Raw genomic sequence first — 24,764 nt, 5'->3', positions numbered from 1 at the left:
TAGTGCAGGAACCAAGCCCCACTGATAACCCTGGAGGCAATAAATAAATAAAATTAGTAAATGAAAATAGGCATTTACTAAAATTACTAGATAGACATAGGAATGAACACATTCATATTTCATATTATACTTATCAGCTGTGATGTAGACTATTTGAAACAAGCTAGTTTTTGTTAAGATGTTTGCTTGTATTCTAAACTAACAGGAAGGGAGATTTGAGAAAATCTACAGTCTTAAAATGATAGGGTGAGTAGGGCCAGTCAGTGGCATACCTGGTAAACTGTACATGTCAAAAAGCTAGAGTGAGTAAAGGGTTCTCATAAACAGGAAGAAAGGGTTTTAGGTGTACTGGGAATTGTCTTTTAGCAAGGAGCGATCAAAGTGAGTAGGCATGCAGGTACCATATTAAGAAATAACTCCTTGTTGAAATGATGGGTAGATGGTAAGGAATGTATCTGCTAGATAATTTCTAATTGTATTAGTTCTTTTTTTAAGTTCTGATATTCTTATGTATGTACTTACTGTTATGCATACATTATTATAAAACAGCTCTTAAATCAAGGTATGAAATGTTATGTCTTAGAATAATGAAGATAGGGCCAGGTGATGGTGCATGTTGCTATGTTGCCATGCACAAGAACACCCCTAGCCCCCACCTGCAGGGTGGAAGCTTCACAAGTAGTGTAACAAGTTTTATAAGTACCTCCCTTTCTGTTTTCCCTTCTCTCAATTTCTCCTTGTCCTGTGAAATTAAAAGGGGAGGGGGTGGCGCCAGTTAATTGCCACTGGGAGCAATGGGTTTGCTGTGTAGGCACCAAGCTCCAGCGATAACCGTCATGGCAATAAAAAAAAAATGAAAGTGATGCTATAAAAACACTGTAAGCAGATAAAAATCTCTTTTGCAGATAATCCTCTTGTCTTAGATCTGGCATTTCTTAAATAATAAGAGACCTGTTTTCCTCTTGGAACAGTTAGTGAATTTGGTATTAAGACTTTAGCCTGTCTTTGTTTAGTTTTTTTCTCCTTTCCTTGACAGCTTATTCAATCCATGAAGCAGGCACGTCACCGGCTGGCTTCTTTTAAAACTGTGAACAAAATAAATACATCCAAGTTTACAGATTATAGAAGCTTTTCTGCTCAAGAGGTAAATTAATTTCTAAACAATTATATTAAAAAATTCAGATTTACTTATATCTTTATATTACTTGGAACCCTATAATAGCTGGAAAAATATTTAATAGTAGAGAATGATTATAATAATTACAATGTACACACATATAACCATTCTAAAACATGTTGTATTTTTAAGAGATACTTGAAGAATAGGGAAATTATCTCTGAAATGTTAAGTGAAAAAAAGTAGAATACAAAATTATGTACAACATAGTCTCAATTTAAAAAATCATTTAAGAAATATTTGTGGTGGGGGCTGGTGAGATAGCATAATGGTTATGTAAAAGAAATATTTGTGGAATATTGTCCTGTAATGTTCAAGATTTAACACTGGTGAAAAGATCCCTCAGAGAGCTTCTTAGCTAGTAGGGAAGCATATAATAATTAAATAAATATAGACTATAACTTCAGTTGGTTGGTGCTAAAGAAAATGAAAATAATGACATGGGGAGAGAATGCTGTTTGTGAACACACACAGAAGCCATAAAGAAATGGAGTAAGAAGTTAATACTGATTATTTATGGGTAGTTATTACAGATTTTAATTTTTCTGTACTTAAAAACTTAGTGTAGTGTAGATATTTTGCTCTTTTTTTTAATTATTTATTTATTGGATAGAGACAGCCAGAAATGGAGAGGGAAGGGGGAGGGAGAGAGGGAGAGAAACAGAGACAGCTTTAGTACTGTTTCATTCGCAAAACTTTCCCCCTGCATGTGGTGTCCAGGGGCTTGAACTTGGATCCTTGTGCATTGTAACATATGTGCTCAACCAGGTGAGCCACCATCAGCCTGATATTTTGTTTTCTAATCAGGAAAAAAAAATACCATCACTTTTTTCAAGAAAGAAATTCAAAATATAAGAATAGAGTAAACACTTGCATTGGAATACTGAGCTCGACTTACTAGGCTATACTTGTAAAATGATGTTTTGGCAACAGTTTATTTTAGATTTCACAAATTTGAGTACTAAACCCTTATATTTTCCTGTTTTATTTAATTTTGACTTTTATTTCAATTTGATAGGCAGTATCTATTAATAATATGGCCCAATAGTCTTGTTAACTTTTTTTTTAATTTCTCCATTATCAGTTCTGTGTCTCAGTTTTTTCTCAGCCCCACTTAGTAATAGGTATTTTACATTTTTCTGGAATGTATATGTAAACTTAATATATTTTTAAATATAAAAAAGTGGTCACAGGTGTGCCTCTGATATAACATTCCATCTTGGGTGCATTCAGTATGGTTACATTTTCTGCCATTGCCTTGGGACTCTCAAGACAGTTTCTTTTGTGCCTAAATTCTTCTTGGTGACTTGGTTTCTTAAATTTTTATATCTGTCATGAATTTGGCAGTGCTATAGTTTAGGCAGTTAGAATGAGTTGGTTAGATACATTCTAATAAATCAGCGGAAAAAATGATTATCAGATTCTTAGAGACTGATAATGTCTGAATGGAGCATGTTCAAACCTTTCGATTGATGTTTTTCCCAGAGTGAATACTGTTCACAGGTATGGCTGAAGTAATTATCCATTAAAAAGGAAGAAGATTAAGCCTGAGATAACATCATTAAACATTTTATATGTCAAAGATGCTATTAAAGTGTAATTCATTGTTATGATGGTGATGATGAATTCAGGCTGACCTCTTGTTTCCAAAGAATGCACATGTGTTTTTAAGGTGAAGCATCACAAGCGATTGTATATATTATTGAGACCTGAAAAGTTAGTGAAGTTTTTCTTATGGCCTGTTTTCAAGCATGTTGTCTTCCCCTCAGGTCTGAACAGTCTTCTACCCTTTGCTAGTTGAAGAGGACAATTTGTATCTTCGCGAAGCTCTGCTTTCACTTCCTGGTTAGATTTGTCTTGTTAGACATTAGTCTGTTCCTTGTTAGACATTAGTGTGATATTTTTGTTTCAGATTGGGAGATACAAATAGAAGGTATACTTGCTTTCCTGATATAAGGTCGCTAAGTTAAAACTCCTAAACCTGAAGTTATTAACCAGCTAGAGTAGGAAAAAACTTGTTATTTATAAAGTTAATATTCTCCCAGCCTGGTCCATTCTCTATGTTTGACATTCTGAGTGATTTGTTTGTAAGAAACAGAATTAACTATTCGTTTTATTGTATTCTATATTAGACTATTATAACTTACTAAGATCATTCCAGATCTTTCAGAGCAACTCACCTAACCATGAGCATATTGCTTTCTATAGACCATTTATATTTGGATTAATTTTCTTTCTTTTTTTTTTTTTATTCTTTTTTCCTACCCAGTTGTCACATCATAGAAAGCCAGAAGGAGAATTACCATATAAGATCTGCCAAAGTCTTTCAGCTCCTCTACATACCCAGAAAGTTATTGAAAATCAAGTAAGGAAATATAAAGTGCAGAGGGAAAAACAATGGCTGGTTAGTGCTATCCATAGTTAATGAAGGATTCCTTTCTTTCTGATCTGTAATAGCTCAATGGAATTCAACTTCATATTATTCTATAAAGAGTTCAAAATTGTCTAAGTACAGTATACTTCCAAAATATTTTCACATATACTACTTTATCTGACCCAAATGCTTTATTTTATTTTATTTTATTAGTGACTTAATACTGATTTAAAAAATTACAAGATAACAGGGATATAATTCCACACCCTTCCCACCACCAGACTTCTTTGTCCCCATTTCTTCCACTGAAAACTGCAATAGTTCTCTCAAGATCACAGATATGGACGGACTGTTATTTCCATAACTATGTCTATATTTATCAATACTTGCCCATTTTTTCTATGGTCCTGCCTACTATTTCCAATTATCCTTCCCCCCCCCCCCCCCAATTCTCTCCGGGTCCTGATGGAATTGGAGTTCAGAGCTCTTGAGTCATCTTCCACTAACAATTCTCCCCCTCTGGGAATATGGACCAAAATTCTTTATGGAGTACAGAAAGTGAGAGGTCTGGCTTCAGTAATTCCTTCTCTGCTGGACATGGGCTTTGGCAAGTGGATTAATACCCCCAACCTGTTTCTGTCTTCCCCTATTGGGGTAGGGCTCTGGAGAGCTAAGGTTGTCTGCCCAAGAAGTCAGGATGGGATCATAGTAGCATCTGCAACTTGGTGGCTGAAATGCAATAAGATGAAAGCAGGACATACAAATGCTGATTGTCTAGTTATATATTTCTTTTTTTTTCTTGTATTTTTTATATTTACTTATTTTCCCTTTTGTTGCCCTTGTTTTTTTATTATTGTAGTTATTATTGTTGTTGTTATTGATGCCATTGTTGTTAGATAGGACAGAGAGAAATCAAGAGAGGAGGGGAAGACAGAGAAAGGAAGAGAAAGATAGACACCTGCAGTCCTGCTTCACCGCCTGTGAAGCGACTCCCCTGCAGGTGGGGAGCTGGGGGCTTGCACCGGGATTCTGTTATCGGTCCTTGAGCTTTGCGCCATGTGCACTTAACCCGCTGCACCACTGCCCAACTCCCAAGTTATAGGTTTCTTTTATTTTTAATATTTATTTATTTATTCACTTTAGTTTTATTGTTGTAGTTATTATTGCTGTTGTTATTGATATCATTGTTGGATAAGGACAGAGAGAGATGGAGAGAGGAGGGGAAGACAGAGACGGGGAGAGAAAGATAGACACCTGCAGACCTGCTTCACCGCCTGTGAAGCGACTCCCCTGCAGGTGGGAAGCCCGGGGCTCAAACTGGGGTCCTTACGCCAGTCCTTGTGCTTTGCGACACGTGTGCTTTAACCTGCTGCACTACCACCCGACTCCCAAGTTATATATTTCTTAAGGAGAAAATATTTATCCAAATGTTGCACCCATTTTAAAAAATCAGGTTGTTTGTCTTTATTGTTGAGTTGTAAAAACTCTATATATTCTGGATATTATTTATCAGACATAAGATCTCCAAATATTTTCTCCACTTCCACTTTATTAATGCTATCATATGTAGACAAAAAGTTTAATAGTGCCCAGTTTTTAATTCAGTCTCCTTTTTTTCTTTAAGCTTTTCCTGTAGTATCTAGTAAAGAACTATAGAAATGATCCCTGAAAGTATAGTCTTTACTGTAGTATCTAATAAGCCACTGCTAAACCTAAAGTTGTAAACATTTCCTCCTATGTGTTCTGAAGAATTTTTTAAACTTTTAAAAAAGTTATCATTATTTATTTATTGGATAGAAACAGCCAGAAATCGAGAGGGAAGGAAGGGAGACAGAGAAGGAGAGACAGACACCTGCAACACTGCTTTACCACTCGCAAAGCTTTTCCACTCCAGATGGAGGCTTGGACCTGGGTTGAACCCAGTTCGACCTCAACCCAATCTCAACCCAACTCAACCTCAACTGAACCTCGACCCAACTCAACCTGGGTGCCTCAACCAGGTGTGCCACCACCTGACCTCTGTATTCTGAGAATTTTGCAGTTTTAACTCTTAAGTCTAGATCTACGATCCATTTTGAGTTAATTTTTATGTATGATATGAGAAAGTACTCTATCATATTTTGCTTGTGGATATCCACTTACTCCAACACTATGTGTGTGTGTAAAGAATATTCTTATGGGAGTCGGGCGGTAGCACAGTGGGTTAAGTGCATGTGGCATGAAGCTCAAGGACCAGAATAAGGATCTCGGTTCAAGCCCCCAGCTCCCCACCTGCAGGGGAGTTGCTTCACAGGCATGGAAGCAGGTCTGCAGTTGTCTGTCTTACTCTCCCCTTCTCTGTCTTCCCCTCCTCTCTCCATTTCTGTCTGTCCTATCCAACAATGATGACATCAGTAACAATAATAATAACTACAACAATAAGGCAACAAAAGGAAATAAATAAATAAATAAATAAATGTAAATTAAAAAATATATTCTTCATTAAATTGTCTTAGCACCCTGTTGAAAATCAGTTGAGTGTCACTTGAGGGTTTATTGCTGTGTTAACTTTGTTTTCTGAGGTCCATGGCCATGAATGTCTTTCCATTTATTAGAACTTCTTTTTTTGTTTTATTATTATTTTATTTTATTTTTTGTAACTGATTTAATAGTGATTGACAACATTGTGGTATAAGAGGGGTACAATTCCATATAGTTCCCATCACCAAAGTTCCATATCCCTTCCCCTCCATTGGAACTTTCCTTATTCTTTATCGCTCTATGAACCAAAGATCTTTATGGGGTGCAGAAGGTAGGAGGTCTGGCTTCTGTAGTTGCTTCTCCACTGGACATAGGCATTGACATGTTGACCCATTCCCCAGCCTGTTTCTATCTTTCCCTAGTGGGGTATAGAACTTCCTTTAGTATCTTTCAGTGTACAGTATTACACTTCTTTTGTAATGCCTTATTTTTAAATTTATTTATTTATTTATTGGATGGAGACAGAAATTGAGATGGAAGTGGGGGGTAGAGAGGGAAAGAGACAGAGAGATATTTGCAGCCCTACATCACCACTCATGAAGCTTCCCTCCTGCAGTTGGGGACCAGGGGCTTGAACCTGGGTCCTTACACATAGTAATGTGTGCACTTAACCAGGTGGCCACTGCCTGGTCCCCATGCCATTTATATTATTTGAGTATACTGGCTTACTAAAATGATATCAGTGTACAAAAGCCTCTGATTTTATTGGAATTATTTTGCTTCTGTTTATAAAAGGTTTATTGGTTGTTTGTATTTTTTGTTTGTTTGTTTTGCGTGTTCTTAGGAACCTGACTCTGAAGAATATTCATCTGTTATGATAGGTGAGAAAAAGAAAGAGAATTTGTTTTGGAGAGACCAGCAGGATTTCCCTTCTGGAGATAAGAACATACCTTTCAGTGGAGTTCAGGTAAAGCAAAATGACACTGGAAAATAGACTAGAATATAAACTAACTGTAGCTTAGACTAGGCATGCTAGCATTGTCATACTGGTTTGAAATTGCAGATTTATTTTCTGTTAAACTGAGTAAAGACTATGCTTTCACATTTCTTTCTAGAAAATTTTCTCATCTATATTATGCTTTTAAGATTATTTTAGGAGTCTTATAGATGACCAGTAGAATTACCACTACCTAATATTTTGTATTTGATGCTTGCATTTACTTTAGAAAGTACAATTTAAAAATCCACTGTTTGCTGTGATGGGAGAAGAGCATGTAAAACATACACACCTTCAAAATATTCTGCCAAGAGCCCAGGATTGTTTTCCTGAAGCCTGTGGTGATCTGGAAACCCAGGATGGTGTGACAGAAGGTCCAAGTGTTGAGCTAGATGCCCAAGATATTGAGCAACAAGACCAAGCCACTGAGCCCAAAGCCCAGGCCATTGGGGCAGAGGCACAGAATATTGAGACAGAAACTCAGGAAAGTATACCGGAAGTCCAGACTACTGCACCTGGAGGTAGGAGCATTGTGCTGAGAGGGCAGCGTTTTCTACCCAAAGACCAGGATTTTCTACCTAAAGACGATAGTGGTCTTGCCAAAGACCAAAATATTCTACCCACGTATGAGGACCAAGATTCTACTACTATACTCAGATGCCAAAACCAGGATTTTCTACCCACAGATCAGGTAAAAAAAAGAGTGGAATGTGATAAACAAGGAGAAACTGGCTTCGTAACTTGGAGTAGGATTTGAAAGGACTATATTGTCATTGATTTGTAAACCTGTAGTTGGACAAAAGGATTTCCTGATTGATTTCTCAGAATTGCAGTGTTGTTAATTTGTTACAGTATTATCAGTAACATATTAGCCCTGCTTGGACAATTTGCTGGGGTGTTTGTTTGTTTGTTTGTTTTTTATCTTCAGTAGAGCAAGTATTTATTCTTGCATCCCTTATTTGCTTTGAAAACTGAAAGCTGGAAAAAAGAGCAGTGTTAGAGTCAGGCAGAGGTACACTTGGTTGAGTATACACATTACTACATGGAAAGAGCAAGGTTCAAGCCCTTGGTCTTCACAAGTGTTGAAGCAGTGCTGTAAGTGTCTCTCTCTCCCTTTCTATCCTCCCCTCTTAATTTACCTCTGTCCTATCAGTCAATCAATCAATTAATCAATCAATCAATAAATAAATAAATATGGCTTCTCAGTTTCTTTCACTCAGGTTCCAGAGTCAGCTTTTTTTCTCCAGAGATCAGTTAGAACAAAACAAAGAAGAAATTATTTAGGGTTTTGACTGGGCATATATAGAATATAGTATTTTGTTTTGTGCTCTATGACATTCAGTCAGTCACACTCTGACCTCAGTTAACTCCAGAATTCTCACTGTAGTCTAAAAGTATTAGTGGCTAACCTGTCTTTGTGAATACAACAATAGTGTTTTGTTTCTGTTCTTTTTTAGAAAAGAAGTTACAAGCAGCCATCATCGATTTTGTTAGATAGAAGAGGAGAGAGAGAGGTGATTCCTCTGGATGTACATCAGGATATTCTACAGCAGAGTAGAGAACAGGCCTTCATCAGGGACAAGGTAGTAGAACAGAAAAAGGAGCAAGATAAATGGGAACTAAACTGTTTAACATTTACTTTGGAGCTTACAAGGGGTTTTCTCAAGTAGACTGCAGGACTGGCAAGTACATTTGTCTGTTTTATTCCATAATATTTAATCTTTATCCTTCATTGAAAAAAATTGCCTTAAGGCTTTCACTAAAGCCTAGAATAGTATTGCTATTATTAGGACTCATAACAGATAATTTGTGCTTTGCTTATTTCTTTTTTAGAAAGTTCACTTCAGGGAGTCATATTCTGGTGTAACAGAGCAGAAAGGGAGAGAAGACTCTTTCCGGACATGTTATCAGAATCTGCCTCTACAACTCCAGGACCAGGCCTGCATAAGAGATCAGGTGGAACAGATTATAAAAGAGATAAACAGGGAGTAAAGTAACTGGGTTTTAACAACTGGTATTGTGAAGAATAGAATCAGGTGCAAAAAAGACCTTGATCTAGTGAATAGTATCAAGCAGATCAGCTCTGTCAGTCAAAAAAGATGATATATTCCATTCATATTCAGAGTCAGACTTTTAATTTACTGAGTCTATACTACAACTTTACAGGAACCCACAATATTACCACAAGCACACTGTCCCTCCATGAACAATGAAGGAAGAAGTAATAGCTATTCGTAAATTACTTATAATTTGGACTGTTTGTTAAGACTGTTGCATACATAATTTGGGAGTAAGAATTAAGGTCTACAGAGTTGAACTAAAAGTATAATTGTCCCATTAAGATCAAAATATACCAGAATATCCCCCACCTCATATATTTCCTTGGAGTTATTTATTTATTTTCTATTTTTGCCTCCAGGGTTATTTCTGGGGCTCAGTGCCTGCACTGTAAACCCACTGCCCCTGGAGGCTATTTTGTCCCTTGTTGTTTATTGTTGTTGTTATTATTATTGTTGTTATTGCTGTCGTCGTCATTGGATAGGACAGAGAGAAATGGAGAGAGGAGAGGAAGACAGAGAGGGGAAGAGAAAGATAGATACATGCAGACCTACTTCACTGCCTATGAAGCAACTGCCCCCTACAGGTGGGGAGCTGGGGTTTCAAACCAGGATCCTTATGCCAGTCCTTGTGCTTCATGCCATTTACACTTAACCCACTGCACTACCGCCCAACCCCCTCCTTGGAGTTTTTTACTAGGCTTACAATACTATAATTAATTTTTTTAGCCTTGTGAGGTCATTTGTTTTCTGTTTTTTATTGTTCCTTTAGAGCATCTTTCTTGGGCAGCCCTCATTTTGGATTGTTAGAAAAATCATGACAAATTTTCTTATATTTTTCTACTCATAAATGTGTCATGACTTTTCTGGTAGCCCAAAATTTTGTGACAAAAGAGAGAATGAGAAAGGAAGTATCAACAGTATATTAGACCTAAAATTCAAGACTGTTCCTCCCCTAAAGAATAGGTAGAGTAAATTGCAGTAGGAGTCTGCTTTCTCAATGAGTAACAGACAAAGTTACTAAAGGTTTGGGCTGGCACTTGTCAAACTAGCTTGGTTTGTGTGTCATATTTATAAAAGTATGCTTATAGAATTAGACTTTGATTATTTCAAAATGTAATCTATCTAAACAGTTCAAGTGGGAAGCATAACTCTCATTTGGGCTAAACAATCAATAGATTTTTATGTAATATTGATAAATTAAAAGTATTTTTTTTTAAGTTTTATTTATTTGTTTAACATAAGGTAGGGAGAGAGAAAACTAGAACTTTACTCTGGCATATGGGATGCTGGGGATTGAACTCAGAGCCTCATACTTCTTAGTTCAGCGCTTTACTCACTGCACTCCTTCCCCAATCCCTAAATTGTTCTTGAACTGAAATCTTTCAGCATACTGGCCATACACATACTGAAGGGTTATATACTACTCTTGGTCAGTTAAAGCAGTGGACCAAAAATCAGCATCCAGTTTGCAAATCAGCTATTATGGACAATGCAAACTATTTGCTGTTCTTTCTAAACTTGACTAATTGTATGTCTTCTCATGGATTTAATGGACACATTAAATCCATGAGATTTGTGGCAACACAGACTTACTACCTCACTTTACCTTAGGAAATGTTAGCAGCAGTATTAAAATTGTGCTTTATTGTCTTTTCTTTAAATGTGTTAAATAAATAATTGATTTGTAAAAAAAAAAAAAAAAAAAAAAAAACATACACACAGAGTAATGAGTTTATTTTGAAATTCCCTAGGAAAAAAGGTAAATGAGATCAATAAAAAAATAAATTTTTATTAATTGTTTAGCATCTTAAGCTTCACTATTTTTTTCTACTTTGATGCATGTAAATTTTATGACTCTATGTTAGAATGCTTGTGCACACCCTTGTGTTACATTATTCTCTCCTAGTATCATTTTTCAAGGGGGTGCTAGTGAAATCTGCAGTACAGTCACTAGTTTCCATTTAGACAATTAGTTTTGTATGTTGTTGTTCCTTTAGAACAAGTACATTGAATGATTCTCATCTTTTGAGAAAAGAGTGGTTGACAGAGGCATTGCTTCTGGGGAGTCATGGGTATGTTTCACCCTGTACTCAAGACCTAGCCTTTTCCAGAGTGTATATATAGTAGGTCTGACTCATGACTGCCTGGGCAAGGAATTTAGCAACTATTTTGAGGATGTAGTGCTTGGATCAATAACAATGAGCAGAGATGCAGTGTTCTGTTGACCTGTGATGCACTGTACTTTTGAGACCTATTGATACTACTTCAGACCTCCTCTCCAACGTTTTCACTGTTACACTAGCATGGTACTCCTGCTGCAACTATCTATGCTCAATCTTTGTCTTTTAGCACAGTACCAGTGGTCTGGCCTCATACAATATGACAGATGAAAGAGAGAAGTTATTTCCACAGTGCCATGAAGATGTTCTACATGAAATGCAGGTTCCAATCTCTGCCAGAGAACAGGTAAAGTACATTCAAGAGTTAAAGCAAGAAAGTAAATGAGTTGAAATTCAAGCTAGATTAACAGAGCTTTAACAGTAACAATAACTGGGAATTGGGCGATAGCGCAGCGGGTTAAGTGCAAGTGGTGTGAAGTGCAAGGACTGGCTAAGGATTCCGGTTCGGGCCCCTCTGTCCCCACAGGAGTCACTTCACAAGCGGAGAAGCAGGTCTGCTGGTGTCTATCTTTCTCTCCCCTTCTCTGTCTTCCCCTCCTCTCTCCATGTCTCTCTGTCCTATCCAACAACAATGACATCAATAACAACAACAAGAACAACTACAACAATAAAACAAGAGCAACAAAAGGGAAAATAAATAAATATTTCAAAAAAACAATAACAATAACTATCTTATTGATATTATTGATAATATAAATATTACTTTGAAGAAGAGCTTACATTTGTTAAGCACTTAATAGAGTCAAAATGGTTCTAAAACTCTTATCTGTTGCTTGTTTAATTCTGGCAATAAACCTGGGAAATAGATACTATTATCCCACTTTATAGATGAAGAAACTTGTGATTACATTGCAGATACAGCTAAGATTCATAGTATTGGCCAGAAATATAATGTCTCGTCCATCTTTAATACAGCTTTAATGTACTAGACTGTTTTGACCTGTTAAATAACCATAGGGTATGCCTGCAGCCTGTAGTATTTTCTCTACATTGTATCACTGCTCACAGAGTGAGATGAGTGTTTTTATTTCTTTTAGAACAAATACTTTTGGCAGCAGCCATCTCTTGGAACAACTGAAAGATGGAGAGAGGATTTCCCTCTGGATGGTCGTCATCTTCCTCCCAAACACCAGAGGGTTGCTTCCAGCAGAAAACAGGTGGGACAAGCCATGGAGTATGAGCAGTAGAATTTAGATAAACTAAGCTGAGAGCAGAAATGCTGAGAAAAAAGAGTGTTGTTTCATTTCATAATATATAAAACCTATCTTGGCCTAAGGTTAAGAGTGTTGTCAGGAGTGCTAGTTGCCTAATGAGAAAAAGAAACCTAATTTCATATGTATGCTCTCATCAAAGGTATATTTCTGGTGACTACTGTCTGTTATAGTATTGAGGGGATAGGGTAGGAAAGGAATGGTTTCTAAGTTAGAAGTGTCAGGAGGCTTCTATTTAATAACCAAAACTACCTCTCCCTGCTGCTTTAATATAAGTTAATACAGTTGTACTGGAGCTTATTAGAGTTTTTGTTTGTTTGTTTGTTTTACTTTAGTGCCTAAAAGTTATTGTATTAAGAATTATAATTCTTATTTTTTAACAAATTATTTTTTAGAATTTATTTATTTGATAAGAAAAAGAGAAATTGAGAGAGATGGAGGCTAGGGAGAGAGAGAGATAACCTGCAGCACTGCTTTACCACTCAGGAAGCATCATCCTCACTGCAGATTAGGACTTGGGGCTTGAACCTGGGTCTTTGCACATTGTAATGTGTACACTCAACCAGGTGCGTCCACTGCCCAGTCCTAAGAACTAGAATTTTTTTCAAGAAAATGAAAATTTTTTTTGCCTCCAGGGTTATTGATAGGACTTGGTGCCTGCAACCACAAATCCACTGCTCCTAGAAGCTTGTTTTTTTTCTCTTTTTGTTGCCCTTGTTGTTCTATCATGTTGTAGTTATTATTGTTGTTGCTATTGATGTCATTGTTGTTGGATAGGACAGAGAGAAATGGAGAGAGGAGGTGAAGACAGGGGGAGAGAAAGATAGACACCTGCAGACCTGCTTCACAGCCTGTGAAGGACTCCCATGTTTTAATCTACTTTGTTTTCCTTACATCCTGGACTGTGAATGCCGGGTACTTCCCTACCTCAGATCTTCTTTCATGTGCTTTTCTCTCTATGTAGGTGTCCTCTTTCTGCTTCATGAAGCTGGTCCCTTCTCATCCTTCTGGTTTCAGCTTAAATTAATCACTTCCATAGATAATAATTCTGGGGGCTGGGAATGTGGCTCACTCTGTTGAACACACACGTTACCATGTGCAAGTAACTGGATTCAAACCCCTGCTCCCCACCCACAGGGGAAGCTTTATGAATAGCATCTCTCTTTCTCCCTCCCTATCTTATCTTTCCCTTCCCTCTCAGTTTATCTATGTTTTATCAAATAAAAATTAAACCAAAAAAAAATTTTTTTTTAGAATTTATTTATTTGTTAATGAGCAAGATAGGAGGAGAGAGAAGGAACCAGACATCACTCTGGTACATGTGCTGCCAGGGATTGAACTTGGGACCTCATGCTTGAGAATCCAATGCCTTACCACTGCGCCACCACCAGACCATACAAGAAAAATTATTGATAAAGAAAGAATACTTCCTGACAGCCTTATCAAAAATGGGTCTTTGCTCTTCTGGTTTTTGGAATCTCTACATTCTGTTTGTTTCTTCCTCAGTACTCAATACCATATGTAATTCTTTATTTGCAGGGGGATAAAAATAGAGGGGTACTAGCCCCATAGTATCAATAGGGGACCTAAGGATTCCCTGACTAGAACCTAGGGATTCCAGGTGGCCTCCATTTGGCCAAAATGGTCACTAAGTGAGCCAGTCAATTGCCTCTTTCAATTTTTTGTAGTCACTTCTTTGTCTGACAAGCTTAAACTTTCTCCTAGTTGTTAAGGCCTTGAAGACCATTTGTTATATCCAAGTAAGTTTATGGAGTTTGGCTTTAGAGTTAGGGAGGAAATAGATTTTAAAATAAATAGTTTTTAATGGTGTCTAAGTTAACCTCAAGGTTTTTTTTTTTCCCATTTACTTATTTAATAATTATAATAAAGGTTGTCTTAGGAACAACAGTTGTCCTATACTATATACATGCATATATATATATTTCCCCCAGAATATCTCTTGGCCAGTTGTATACAGTGTATCTTCTAAAGACTGACAAGTGGTAATAACCATAATGTTGATGCCCTGTCAGAAGAGATTAAAAGGTAGAAGAGTAAATATTATTTAGTATCTCTCTTATTTTTTGCCTCAGGGTTATGGTTTGGTTCTGGCATTATGAAGCCACTGCCTCTGGCAGCCATTTTTTCCACTTTATTGGATAGGAAAAAGAGGAATTGAGAGAGGAGGAGGAGACAGAGAGGAAGAGAGACACCTGCAGACACTTTGCACTTGTGAAGCTTCCTCAGTGCAGGTGGGAAGACGGGGGCTCAAACCTGGAACTTTGCAGAGGTCCTAATGCTTTGTTCTGTGTGCACTTAACTGCTAGCTCTTGTATAGTTAGTTGAACAGCTAGAGTATATGAGGAAAGTGAAGTAGGAGCAGGAGAAGATATCTAGGGCTAAGGAATAAATACTTGATTCAAGAGTATATTGGGCCTTCATTAGCCCATTGTGCTAGGCCTGCCAAGTCCATTAGGTGTAAGTCTAATTACAGAGTACTGTTAAGCACTTTCTAATTTTTTTTAAAGATTTTATTTATTTAGGGGGTCAGGTGGTAGTGCAGTGGGTTAAGCGCAGATGGTGCAAAGACCGGCATAAGGATCCCAATAAGGATCCCAATTCGAGCCCCCAACTCCTCACCTGCAGGGGGATTGCTTCACAGGCAGTGAAGCAGGTCTGCAGGTGTATCTTTCTCTCCCTCTCTCTGTCTTCTCCTCCTCTCTCCATTTCTCTGTCCTATCCAACAACAATGACATCGATAACAACAGTAACAATAAAAACAACAAGGGCAACAAAAATCAGGGAAAAAATGGCTTCCAGAAGCAGTGTATTCACAGTGTCAGCACCGAGCCTCAGCAATAACCCTAGAGGCAAAAAAAAAAAAATTATTTATTTATTCATGAAAATAGAAGGAGAGAGAGAGAGAGAAAGAAAAAGACATCACTCTGGTACATGTGCTGCCGGGGATTGAACTCAAGACCTCATGCTTGAGAGTCCAACATTTTATCCACTGCGCCACCTTCTGGACCACAGCACTTTTTAATTTAAAAGATAGACTTGCCCCTAACTTTTGGAGATTTGAACACATGTTACAGTACCACAGGTCCTAGTCTATATCTAGTATCTGTGACTTTGTTGGTAAACACATAAGCCAAAATGGAATTGGGTAGTGTCCCTAGTGTTAGGAAAGATCTCACTAGGCAAAAAAAAAAAAAAGTTGAGATTGGCATCTTTGGAGACAACTGGCACAAAAAAGGTAGTAGCAGCATGATTTGTCATGGTGGCACAAGCAGTGCTGATTTAGTGGAGAACAAAAGAGGCAGAATAATGGGGTAAGGAATCAGGAGAAGAGGTAGGTTATTAGTTTTACAACTGAAATATTTTTCTTTTGTTTTCTTGATTAATACTTTCTGAAATAGCTTCCTATCATTCTTTTAAAATTAAATTCCTTCACGTTTATTTTTTGGCTTTTTATTTAGTTGAGTTCAAAGTTGTAGGAGAAAGGAATCAATACATGAAAGTATTAAAACTAGCTTTTGACAGTTTTGACTTTCTGATAGGTTTTTAATGAGAACCAGTCAGGATTGAACTCTGAATTTCAAACTCTACCAACTTTTCAATCTGGACTAGATCAAGAGGAAGACAAAAAAGAGGTATATCATTGCTTTTGGTTATTATGATATCTACTATAGCAAAACATGAAATTGAAAACAATTTGTTGTGTCCTGACACATTAAAAACTAATATTAGAAAGTTCTGAGTCAAAAACAAAGAAGTTGAGCCATTATAATATGTTGAACTTTTTTTTTTCCTAAAGCTCCTAGGATTTGAGCTGCTTTGGTATGTAATCAAGAGCTCTGGTGCTGCTGCATTTCACTAGACAGTGTGTGCTTGCCATAATATATAAAGGAAGAATTTTAATTTATGGCTTCCTTTTATCTTTATTTTCAATTTAAAGTTAGTTTTAACCAACAATTTTTGACAGTGGACATGCACCAGAGTCAGATTTGGAGAATTTTTCCAAAATACAAATGTCTGGACCCAAACCAGATATATTGAATCAGTATCTGACAAAGGTATGTTTGGAATATCTCTGTGAAAAATGCCATTGATAAGTATAATATATCCTCAGTACTGGTAATTGAATTTAATAGGACACTTAAATTGTTTTTATCTAAAAGACAAGATATTCAGTCAGTGGTCAAAAATGAGTCTGTATGTACTATGTCCTTTGATTAGCTTTTGCTCATAAAAGAGAATGTATAAATGTAGAGATACAAACAAATCACATGCAGGTTAGTAGCACTACCTTTATTTAGTCCCTTTAAGAGTACCTTGTTCTGATATTTTACAGTACTTCTCTCTTCCACTACTGTATTTGGCAAGACTTTGAATATGCCTCTGTGACATGGCTTTAAATTTGAAAAGTTCCAGTTATTTTACGGCTTGGGAACAAAGAGTAAATACAGTATATATCTTAACATATCAAAGCAACTAGTTCCTGAAATATGTTGACAAGGGGTATACTCAAGGCAAACTAACTTTATCTTTCTGTGGATTATTATAGTTATGTGTTTGAAAATATAAAGTGTTTGCTATATGTGATGTTATTCTGAATCACCATAAATAGAAGGAAATTAAGGATTTAGTTTCATGTGGTTTCGGTATCATATACTTTACTTTTCTGTAAACCAAAGTTGTTTTCTTTTCTTGGAACATCTCCTGAGGGCAAATTTTTAATAATTTTAACTTCTGTTCTTTAGCGTCAAAAACAGTACCTGAGATATAGAAGACTTTTCATGGATATCGAAAGAGAACAAGTGAAAGAACAACAAAGGCAAAAAGAACATAAAAAGAAAATTGAAAAGTAAGTTCTGTGATTGTCATTGTGAACCTTCAGTTGCCAGCTAAGGACAATTTGGAAGCTAAGTTTGGAAATAATCAAACTGCCTTCTGATTCACAGTGGGAATAATTGTTTACTGCTTTACAGTTATACTGGATAGAAGTATTAGAAGATTGTAAAGAATCGTTTTTGTTTTTTTTTAATGGACTTTGTTTTTTGAGATGAGTGATATAATAATCATGCTTGAAGTAGGGAGTTTCCATTTGCCCCCTGCCCCTTTACATGAACTGCCTCTACCACTACCAACACCCTGCACCATAGGGGTACCTTTACTATGAGTGATAAGCCTGCACCCCAAGTCCATAGTTTACATTAGGGTCCACTCGTGGTGGTGACATTTGTGTGTTTGGACACAGGTGTAAAGATACACATCTCCCATTATAGTACCGAGCAGAATAGTATTACTATCCTAAAAACATGCTGTACTATTTGTTCTTCCCTCTCTCCCCACATGCCCTGGAATCCACTGTTTTTTTTTTTGGGTTTTTTTGTTTGTTTGTTTTTGTTTTTTAGTGTGTCTTGTTTTACCATTTCTAGAATGTCATATAGTGTGTAACCTTTTCATGTTGACTTTTTTTGCTTGGTAATATGCAGCTGTGTTTCCTTCAGTGTCTTGTCATGGCTTAATAACTCATGTTTTTTTTTAGTACTAAATAATAATCCCATTGTCTGGATATACCACTGCTTACTTATCCATCACTCACTGAATGGCATCTTTGTTGCAACCAGGATTTTTTGGCTGTTACAAATTTCAATTTCTTTGGGTAAATACCAAAGAGTGCACTTGCTAGATTGAATGATAAGAATGTGTTTAGTTTTATAAGAACTGTCAGACTGTCTTCTAAAATGACAACACTATTTTGTATGCCACCAACAATGACTAAGCATCTAGTTCTGTCACTTTTATATTTTGGCCATTCCTGTAGGTGTATAATAGCATCTCATTCTTGCTTTAACTGGCAATTCCCTAACAATATATGTTGCAAAACACTTTTCCAAATGCTTATTCGTCATCTGTTTACCTTTTCTGGTAGAATGTCTTCACATCTTTGATTCAACCTTCTAGGCTTTTGATATATACTTAACTAAAGAAATATGTGTAAAATATTTAACACTGTATCCAGCATTTAAGAATATCACAATAAATAGTACTTATTGCTACCATGATTGTGATGGTGATGAGTAGAATGAGCACCAAGGGCATCCAGGCACATGAAAAAAGGGTAAAGGGGCTGGGTGGTGGTGCACCTGGTTTAGTGCACACGTTACAATGTGCAAGGAGCTGGGTTTGAGCCCCTGATCCTCATATGCAAGGGGAAAGCTTTGCAAGTGGTGAAGCAGCGCTGCAGATTTCTCTGTCACCCTCTTCCCTCTTGATTTCTGGCTGTCTCTATCCAATAAATAAATAAATAATAAGGATTTTTTTTTTTTTAAAAAAAGAGGATGAAAATAGTATTGAGGAAGGGACAGTTTAGAGAGTCAGAAAGGGCTTTATAAGTGAGTTAGTGTTCAAGCTAGGTATTGATGAATAAGTTAGAAGTTGCCAGAAAGTCAAGGAACTAGAAGTGGAGCTAGAATTATGGAAGCAGTGGAAACCAAAGATCTCTTTAGGAATATTCAAGATAGGTTTCACCATGAATTTGAAAAAACAGCTGTTTCTGGGGACCAGAGAAACAAGCAGAACTTTTTGTTAATTGATGAGAGAGAACCAGAGTATCACTTTGATACATGTGATGCCAGGGATTAGACTTGGAACCTCTTGCTTGAAAGTTCAACTTTTAGCTACTGTGCATGGAGAGCTTTTGTTAAGTGTTCAGGAGCTGCATTTATATAAATCCAGAAAGGTGTCATAAAGAGCAGAAATGACCCAGAAGGAGGCATAGTGAGGTCCTGAATTCAATTTTTGGCATAGCATGTACCAGATGCTCTGGTTCTCTCATAAATAAATCAGAGAGAGAGGGAAAGAGGAGAGAGAGAAAAGAGGAGGAGGAAAAAGGAAGGGGAAAAGAAAAATGTACAGTAGAGAAAATAAAATCAAAATTGATTCTTTAAAAATTTAGTTTGGGTATGGCTTTTGACTACTTGTGTCATCACACAATTTTTGAATTTGTATTTCATCTTTCTGTTGCTTGGAGTGTGCAGAGGGTGGGCGCCTAAGGTGGTGACAATAACTTCAGGCCTGGCATACATGTAAAGTGCTGTCATTTTGGTCCATGGTTGGACAGTGTGACTTACTGGCAGTTGAAACTTTATCCCCCTGAGCAAGCACTACTGAATTTAGTGCCATGACAGATACTGGAGGACTGGGAGTTAGGGAGGAGGATGAAGTCATGCTAGTGCCAGAGGGGTTTTGGCAGCACTTCCTTTCAGAAGATGATTTGCTTATTAAACTGTAGTAAACACTTAAACTTTTACTTCAGACCAACGAGTAAAAGCAAAACTAAGAACTGTTGAAGAGTTGTCTTTGTATTTCTGTTTGCTAATGGTGTGGAATATGCTTATGTATAAATGAAACATTTAGTACTGCAGAAAAAAATGGAAAATAAATAAAACTTCTGTTTATCAGTATAAAGGTAAAAGGGAAAAACTCAGCTTACCAATATTAGGAATGAGGGAAAATAATAATAATACCATAGCTATAAATTCTACAGACGTTAAATGATAGTAAGGATATTATGAACTTTACATAAAAATATCACCATTTTGATTAACTCCTTTAAAAGTATAGAAGTGGATGTAAGAAGAAACAGAAGTTTAACTAATCCCGTATCACCTAAAGAAATTAAATCAGCTATTAAGGCTTCTATCAAAATATTAAAATTATACTTTTATTAGGAAAATTTCCCAAATATTTAAAGGAAAAATAATGCTAAATATCACATAATCTAGTGAATAAAAAACAGGGACTATGTCCTTGTTGAGCCCAATACATATATATATATTTTTTTTTTTTTTTTTTTTTTTGTCTCTAGGGTTATCTCTGGGGCTTGGTGCCAGCACTACAAATCCACTGCTCCTGGAGGCTATTTTTCCCACTTTGTTGCCCTTGTGGCTGTGTTATTGTTATTGTTGTTATAGCTGTTGTCGGATAGGACAGAGAAATCGAGAGAGGAGGGGAAGACAGAGAGGAGGAGAGAAAAAGAGACACTTGCAGACCTGCTTTACCGCTTGCGAAGCTACCCCCCTGCAGGTGGGGAGCCGGGGGCTAGAACCAGGATCCGTACACTGGTCCTTGTGCTTTGCGCCGTGTGCGCCTAACCTGCTGTATTACCGCTTAGCCCCCTAGATTTAATTTCAAAGGGGCATTTCAGGACAGCAACATTAAACTTACCATTAGTGCATATGACTTTGGGGATAGTATCAGCATGGTAAGTGGCCTGTTGCTCCTAAATGTCTTATTTATGTTGCATGGGAACTTGAAGTTTTTATGTTGCCATGCACTGGTGAGAATGATTTTCCTGAGATGTTTTATTTGCATTGTTGCTGCTCTTTTCAAAGTATTTCCCAATTTCTATTGTAAATTTCCTTAGTGTATTTTCTTATGTGCTGTTTTCCCACCTTGAGATATATTATACACTATTGTCCTAAAAATCACTTGACAGGGACTGCTGCCCAAAAAAGAAAGTGTGTATGTATAAATTTTAGATTGGGTTAAGGGATGGTTGGAAAAATCTTCCTGGAACTGTCTAATGTAGCTGTTAGGCAGGAGTTTATTTAAATATTTCAAAATCTTTCATATCTTAATGCTCTTAAGGCCTATAATTATATACTCTCCGTCGATAATAGGTTCAAAATCTAAGGATATGACTCTTGGGAAGTTCATTCTTACATCTAAGCTCGATTTGTCTTGCTATAAACTAGTCACTGAGCCATAATTATGAGCTGATCTGTATAGGATAGTCAGTTCTGTAATATCCATATATAAGCATTTTACAGACTCATCAGGCAAAAGACAGAATGGAAATTGAGTTCACTTCACTCAGTTGAAGCCAGGCCATCCCTGCTGTGGGTATTTTATGTCTAACCTAAATCTTCTTATGACATGCCTGCCACATGGCAGTCAGTGGGGAATTCTTCCCAAGCTCTGTTGTTGACCTTCTTTAAAAGTTTTTCTGCTTAAGGCTTTTGCTTTATTGCCATTTTCTCACCAAATAATCTTTTTCTTCTTGGATTTATACCCCTGACCCTAGAATAAATATACAGCGGTCTCTGCCTTACAGATGGTATCAGAAAATTTAATCTTGTTAATAGTTTGCAAATAATTAAAACTATTTTTTGCTTCTTCCTTGTTAAAGGATCTAAATTATTTATGCCTTCCTTGCATGTAGGCTATATGATTAAAGAATGCACTACTTCAGCTGTATTCTAAAAGCATGCATCTGTTTGATAAATAAGAATTGATAATGACTACTTTATCTCGGTCAGAATCAAATGATGTGGTTTCATTTATTCTTGTAGTAGTTACTGTGAACATGGTGCTACTGCTTCATTTATTCTTGTAGAAGTCACTGTAAACATGGTGCTACTGGGTGTGAAAAATTAAAGACATTTCATTCTTCATGGATCCTACTTGATAGATTTCCCTGACTAATGACAGAATAATGATACATAATTACTACACAGATATTAAGCATTACAAAACAGTTTTGCACATGGGTAGTACTTGTGTTCAAATCCCAGCTCTACTACCTCCCAGCTGTGTAACTTGGGGGAGGTCAACACTATATGCCTCAGATTCCTCTCTGTAAAGCAGGGATACTGCTGGCATATGCCTTATACAGTTGCTGTGAGGGTTGATGAGGTAATACATACATGTGCTCAAGAAATGTTTGTTGGTAAATATTTAGGGGAGGAATGAATGCTAAACTTTATACAAAACACTCTTGAAAATGGAAAATGGGGAGTATTGTCTAAATAACTGTGGAGACCAGTGCTATTAAGAAAAAAAAATAGAGGCCTTAGTTCTAAGTAAATTAGCATCTCAGTACTAACCTGGACAGTATATTAACAAGGAAACAATAGTAACTTCTAATTTCTGTTGTGTATGTGTGTAAAAATCTCAAGTATTAGAAAAATATATTTCTTCAGAAATATTATAGCAGAAAGACAGGTAAAATTTCCCAGACTGAGTTTTTAAGAATTAGAAGTGGTAGTATGAGTCAAAGTGAAAACTAGATGGGAGGGAATAGATGAGAATTCTAGGTGGAAAGAAGAGCAGTGTGGTCTGGGAGGTGGCGCAGTAGATAAAGCACGAGGTCCTGAGTTTAGTCTCCGGCAGCATATGTACAAGAGTGATGGCCTGGTTCTCTCTCCTCCTATCTTTCTCATTAATAAATAAATAAAATATTTTTTTAAAAAAAAGAATGAAAGAAGAGTATTTTTTAAAAAGTGGTGACTTGTAAGAAAATATGAGGGGGATAGGGCACTTCTAAGTTTAATGCAGTTGGAGTTAAAGAAACGGCAAGAAGTTAAGTCTTAAAGAAAGATACGATTATAAAGCACTTTGTAAATCATGAGGAGATTTTTGGGTTTCATCTTGTAAATAGTAGCCATTTAGAGACAGTGTAGGGAATGAGTAAAATAATTAAGACTAGATGTTATAAAAAAAGAAAAAAAGATGTAAAATTAATTTATTATTGTTTAAAATATTTAATTTACTTATTTATTGAGTAAAGGTAGAGAGAAATTGAGAGGTCAGTGAGACATAAGGAAGGGGGGTTGGTGAGGAGGTCTGCAGCACTGCTTCACTGCTTCTAGAGCTTTGCCTCTGCATATGGGGACCAGGGACTGGAACCTGGGTCTTTGTGTTATAACCTGTGTGCTCAACCAGGTGTACTACTGCCTGACCTATTATTATTATTGTTATTATTATTATTTTAAACCAAAGCACTACTCAGCTATGGTGATGGTAGGGGCTAAATTTTGGACCTCCAGGGCCTCCAACACAAAAATCCGTGTGCTTCTAATGGTGCTATCTCCTCGGTCCTGAAATTAATATTTTAAAATATTATTACAGAATCTGAGAGGTAGCTCACCTGGTAGAACACCTCCCTTACCATGTGGGAGACTCTAGGTTTGAGCCCCAGCTCCACAGAGAAATACCACAGCAGAGGGGGAAGCACCGCAGATGGTGGAACAGTGCTGTACTCTCTCTCCCCACCATCAAAGTATATTAAAAAAAAAGTCTGCCTAGAATTTTGGAAGTTGCATATGCATGAGGGCCCAGCACCATGAAAAATAAATAAAAGATTACTATATTTCAGCTCTTTTTAAAAATAAATTATTTTTATTATCTTTATTTATTAGATAGAGACAGCCAGAAATCAAGAGGGTAGGGGGAGATAGAAAGGGCGAGAGAAAGAGACATCTGCAGGTGGGGACCGGGGGGCCTCAAGCCTGGGTCCTTACGCACTGTAACGTGCTCTCAACCAGGTGCACCACCAGCTGACCCCTATATGTTAATAGCTTTTACTGTGTGCCAGCACTTTGCACAGATTGCCATCTCATTCAGTCAGTGTGCAGTCCTGTGCAGTAGTGGTAGCTGCTGTCTGTTGATTGTTTTGATTGTGCGGACACAGTCTTGAGTGTTTTAGAGACATACGTTCATTTTACTCAGTTCAGTAACATTTTGAAAGTTTTACTCTTCTTTTTTCCATCTTGTTCTGTTACTCATTTTACAGATGAGAAAAGTCCTAGAAAGATTAATTTGCTTAAGATAAAGAGTGCTCTTAGTGGGCCCATGAAATAAGTCACTTGAATACTACGCTGCTTTGTCATGCATGCAACCCCAGCTCAAGCCTGACCCCCACTGCATTGAAGGAAGTTTTGATGGCATGATTTCTTCCACTCTTTCTCTCTCTGCCTCTGTAAAATAGGTAAATAAACGAATAACAAAATAAATATTAGGAAAAAAATGATGTCAACAATTAGCAGAGTTGGGATTTAGCTCCAGATTTATTTCAATTCATCATCTAGCCTCTGAAGTCTGTTGCATATCCTGTCATATAAGCCCAAGACTGAGGCACTGAAGAAGAGGCGGGTGTGTGCTTGTGTGCACACACACCTGTGCTTTGACAGAGCTCTGTTCCTAAGAGGAGGCAGCTTTAAAAGCAAAAGAGATAGGATTGGTCAGGTTTTGTCAGAGGGCAGGCTGGTAGGTTACACTGATAAAGCATTGGACTCTCAAGCAAGACATCCTATGTTCAGTCCTTAGCAACAAATGCGCCAGAGTGATGCTCTGGTTCTCTTTCCCCCCCCCCAAATAAATAAACAAATAAGATTTTGTTAGAGGAGAATTTGAAAGTGAGTCCCAGGCTTGTAACTTGGGCCACTATTTAAGTGGGGTGCATGCCAGTAACAGATATGCCAGGAAGAAGGGTGATGGAGAGAGTGTTCATCTAG

At 37.0% G+C, this 24,764-nt stretch overlaps 1 protein-coding gene across 2 annotated transcripts in view; it reads left to right on the top strand.

Annotated features, from left to right (window-relative positions):
- CCDC15 (coiled-coil domain containing 15) overlaps nt 1-24,764 on the top strand; it is a 54,671-nt gene that overhangs the window by 16,558 nt on the left and 13,349 nt on the right. For both annotated transcript variants that reach the window (XR_009546732.1, XM_060179819.1), the window contains exons 5-14: nt 1,037-1,144; nt 3,447-3,542; nt 6,856-6,978; nt 7,238-7,699; nt 8,466-8,591; nt 8,842-8,964; nt 11,418-11,534; nt 12,286-12,405; nt 16,020-16,112; nt 17,223-17,326. Coding sequence is in view for 1 of the 2 variants with exons in the window: in XM_060179819.1 (XP_060035802.1) it covers nt 1,037-1,144; nt 3,447-3,542; nt 6,856-6,978; nt 7,238-7,699; nt 8,466-8,591; nt 8,842-8,964; nt 11,418-11,534; nt 12,286-12,405; nt 16,020-16,112; nt 17,223-17,326 (1,472 nt within the window). In the remaining variant the exon portion in view is untranslated. The remainder of the gene's footprint in view (nt 1-1,036; nt 1,145-3,446; nt 3,543-6,855; nt 6,979-7,237; nt 7,700-8,465; nt 8,592-8,841; nt 8,965-11,417; nt 11,535-12,285; nt 12,406-16,019; nt 16,113-17,222; nt 17,327-24,764) is intronic.

The sequence above is a fragment of the Erinaceus europaeus genome, chromosome 20, assembly GCF_950295315.1.
Source record: "Erinaceus europaeus chromosome 20, mEriEur2.1, whole genome shotgun sequence".
Classification (NCBI taxonomy): domain Eukaryota; kingdom Metazoa; phylum Chordata; class Mammalia; order Eulipotyphla; family Erinaceidae; genus Erinaceus; species Erinaceus europaeus.
Note: the sequence above shows the minus strand (reverse complement) of the source record. Positions and strands in the feature narration are given on the sequence as shown.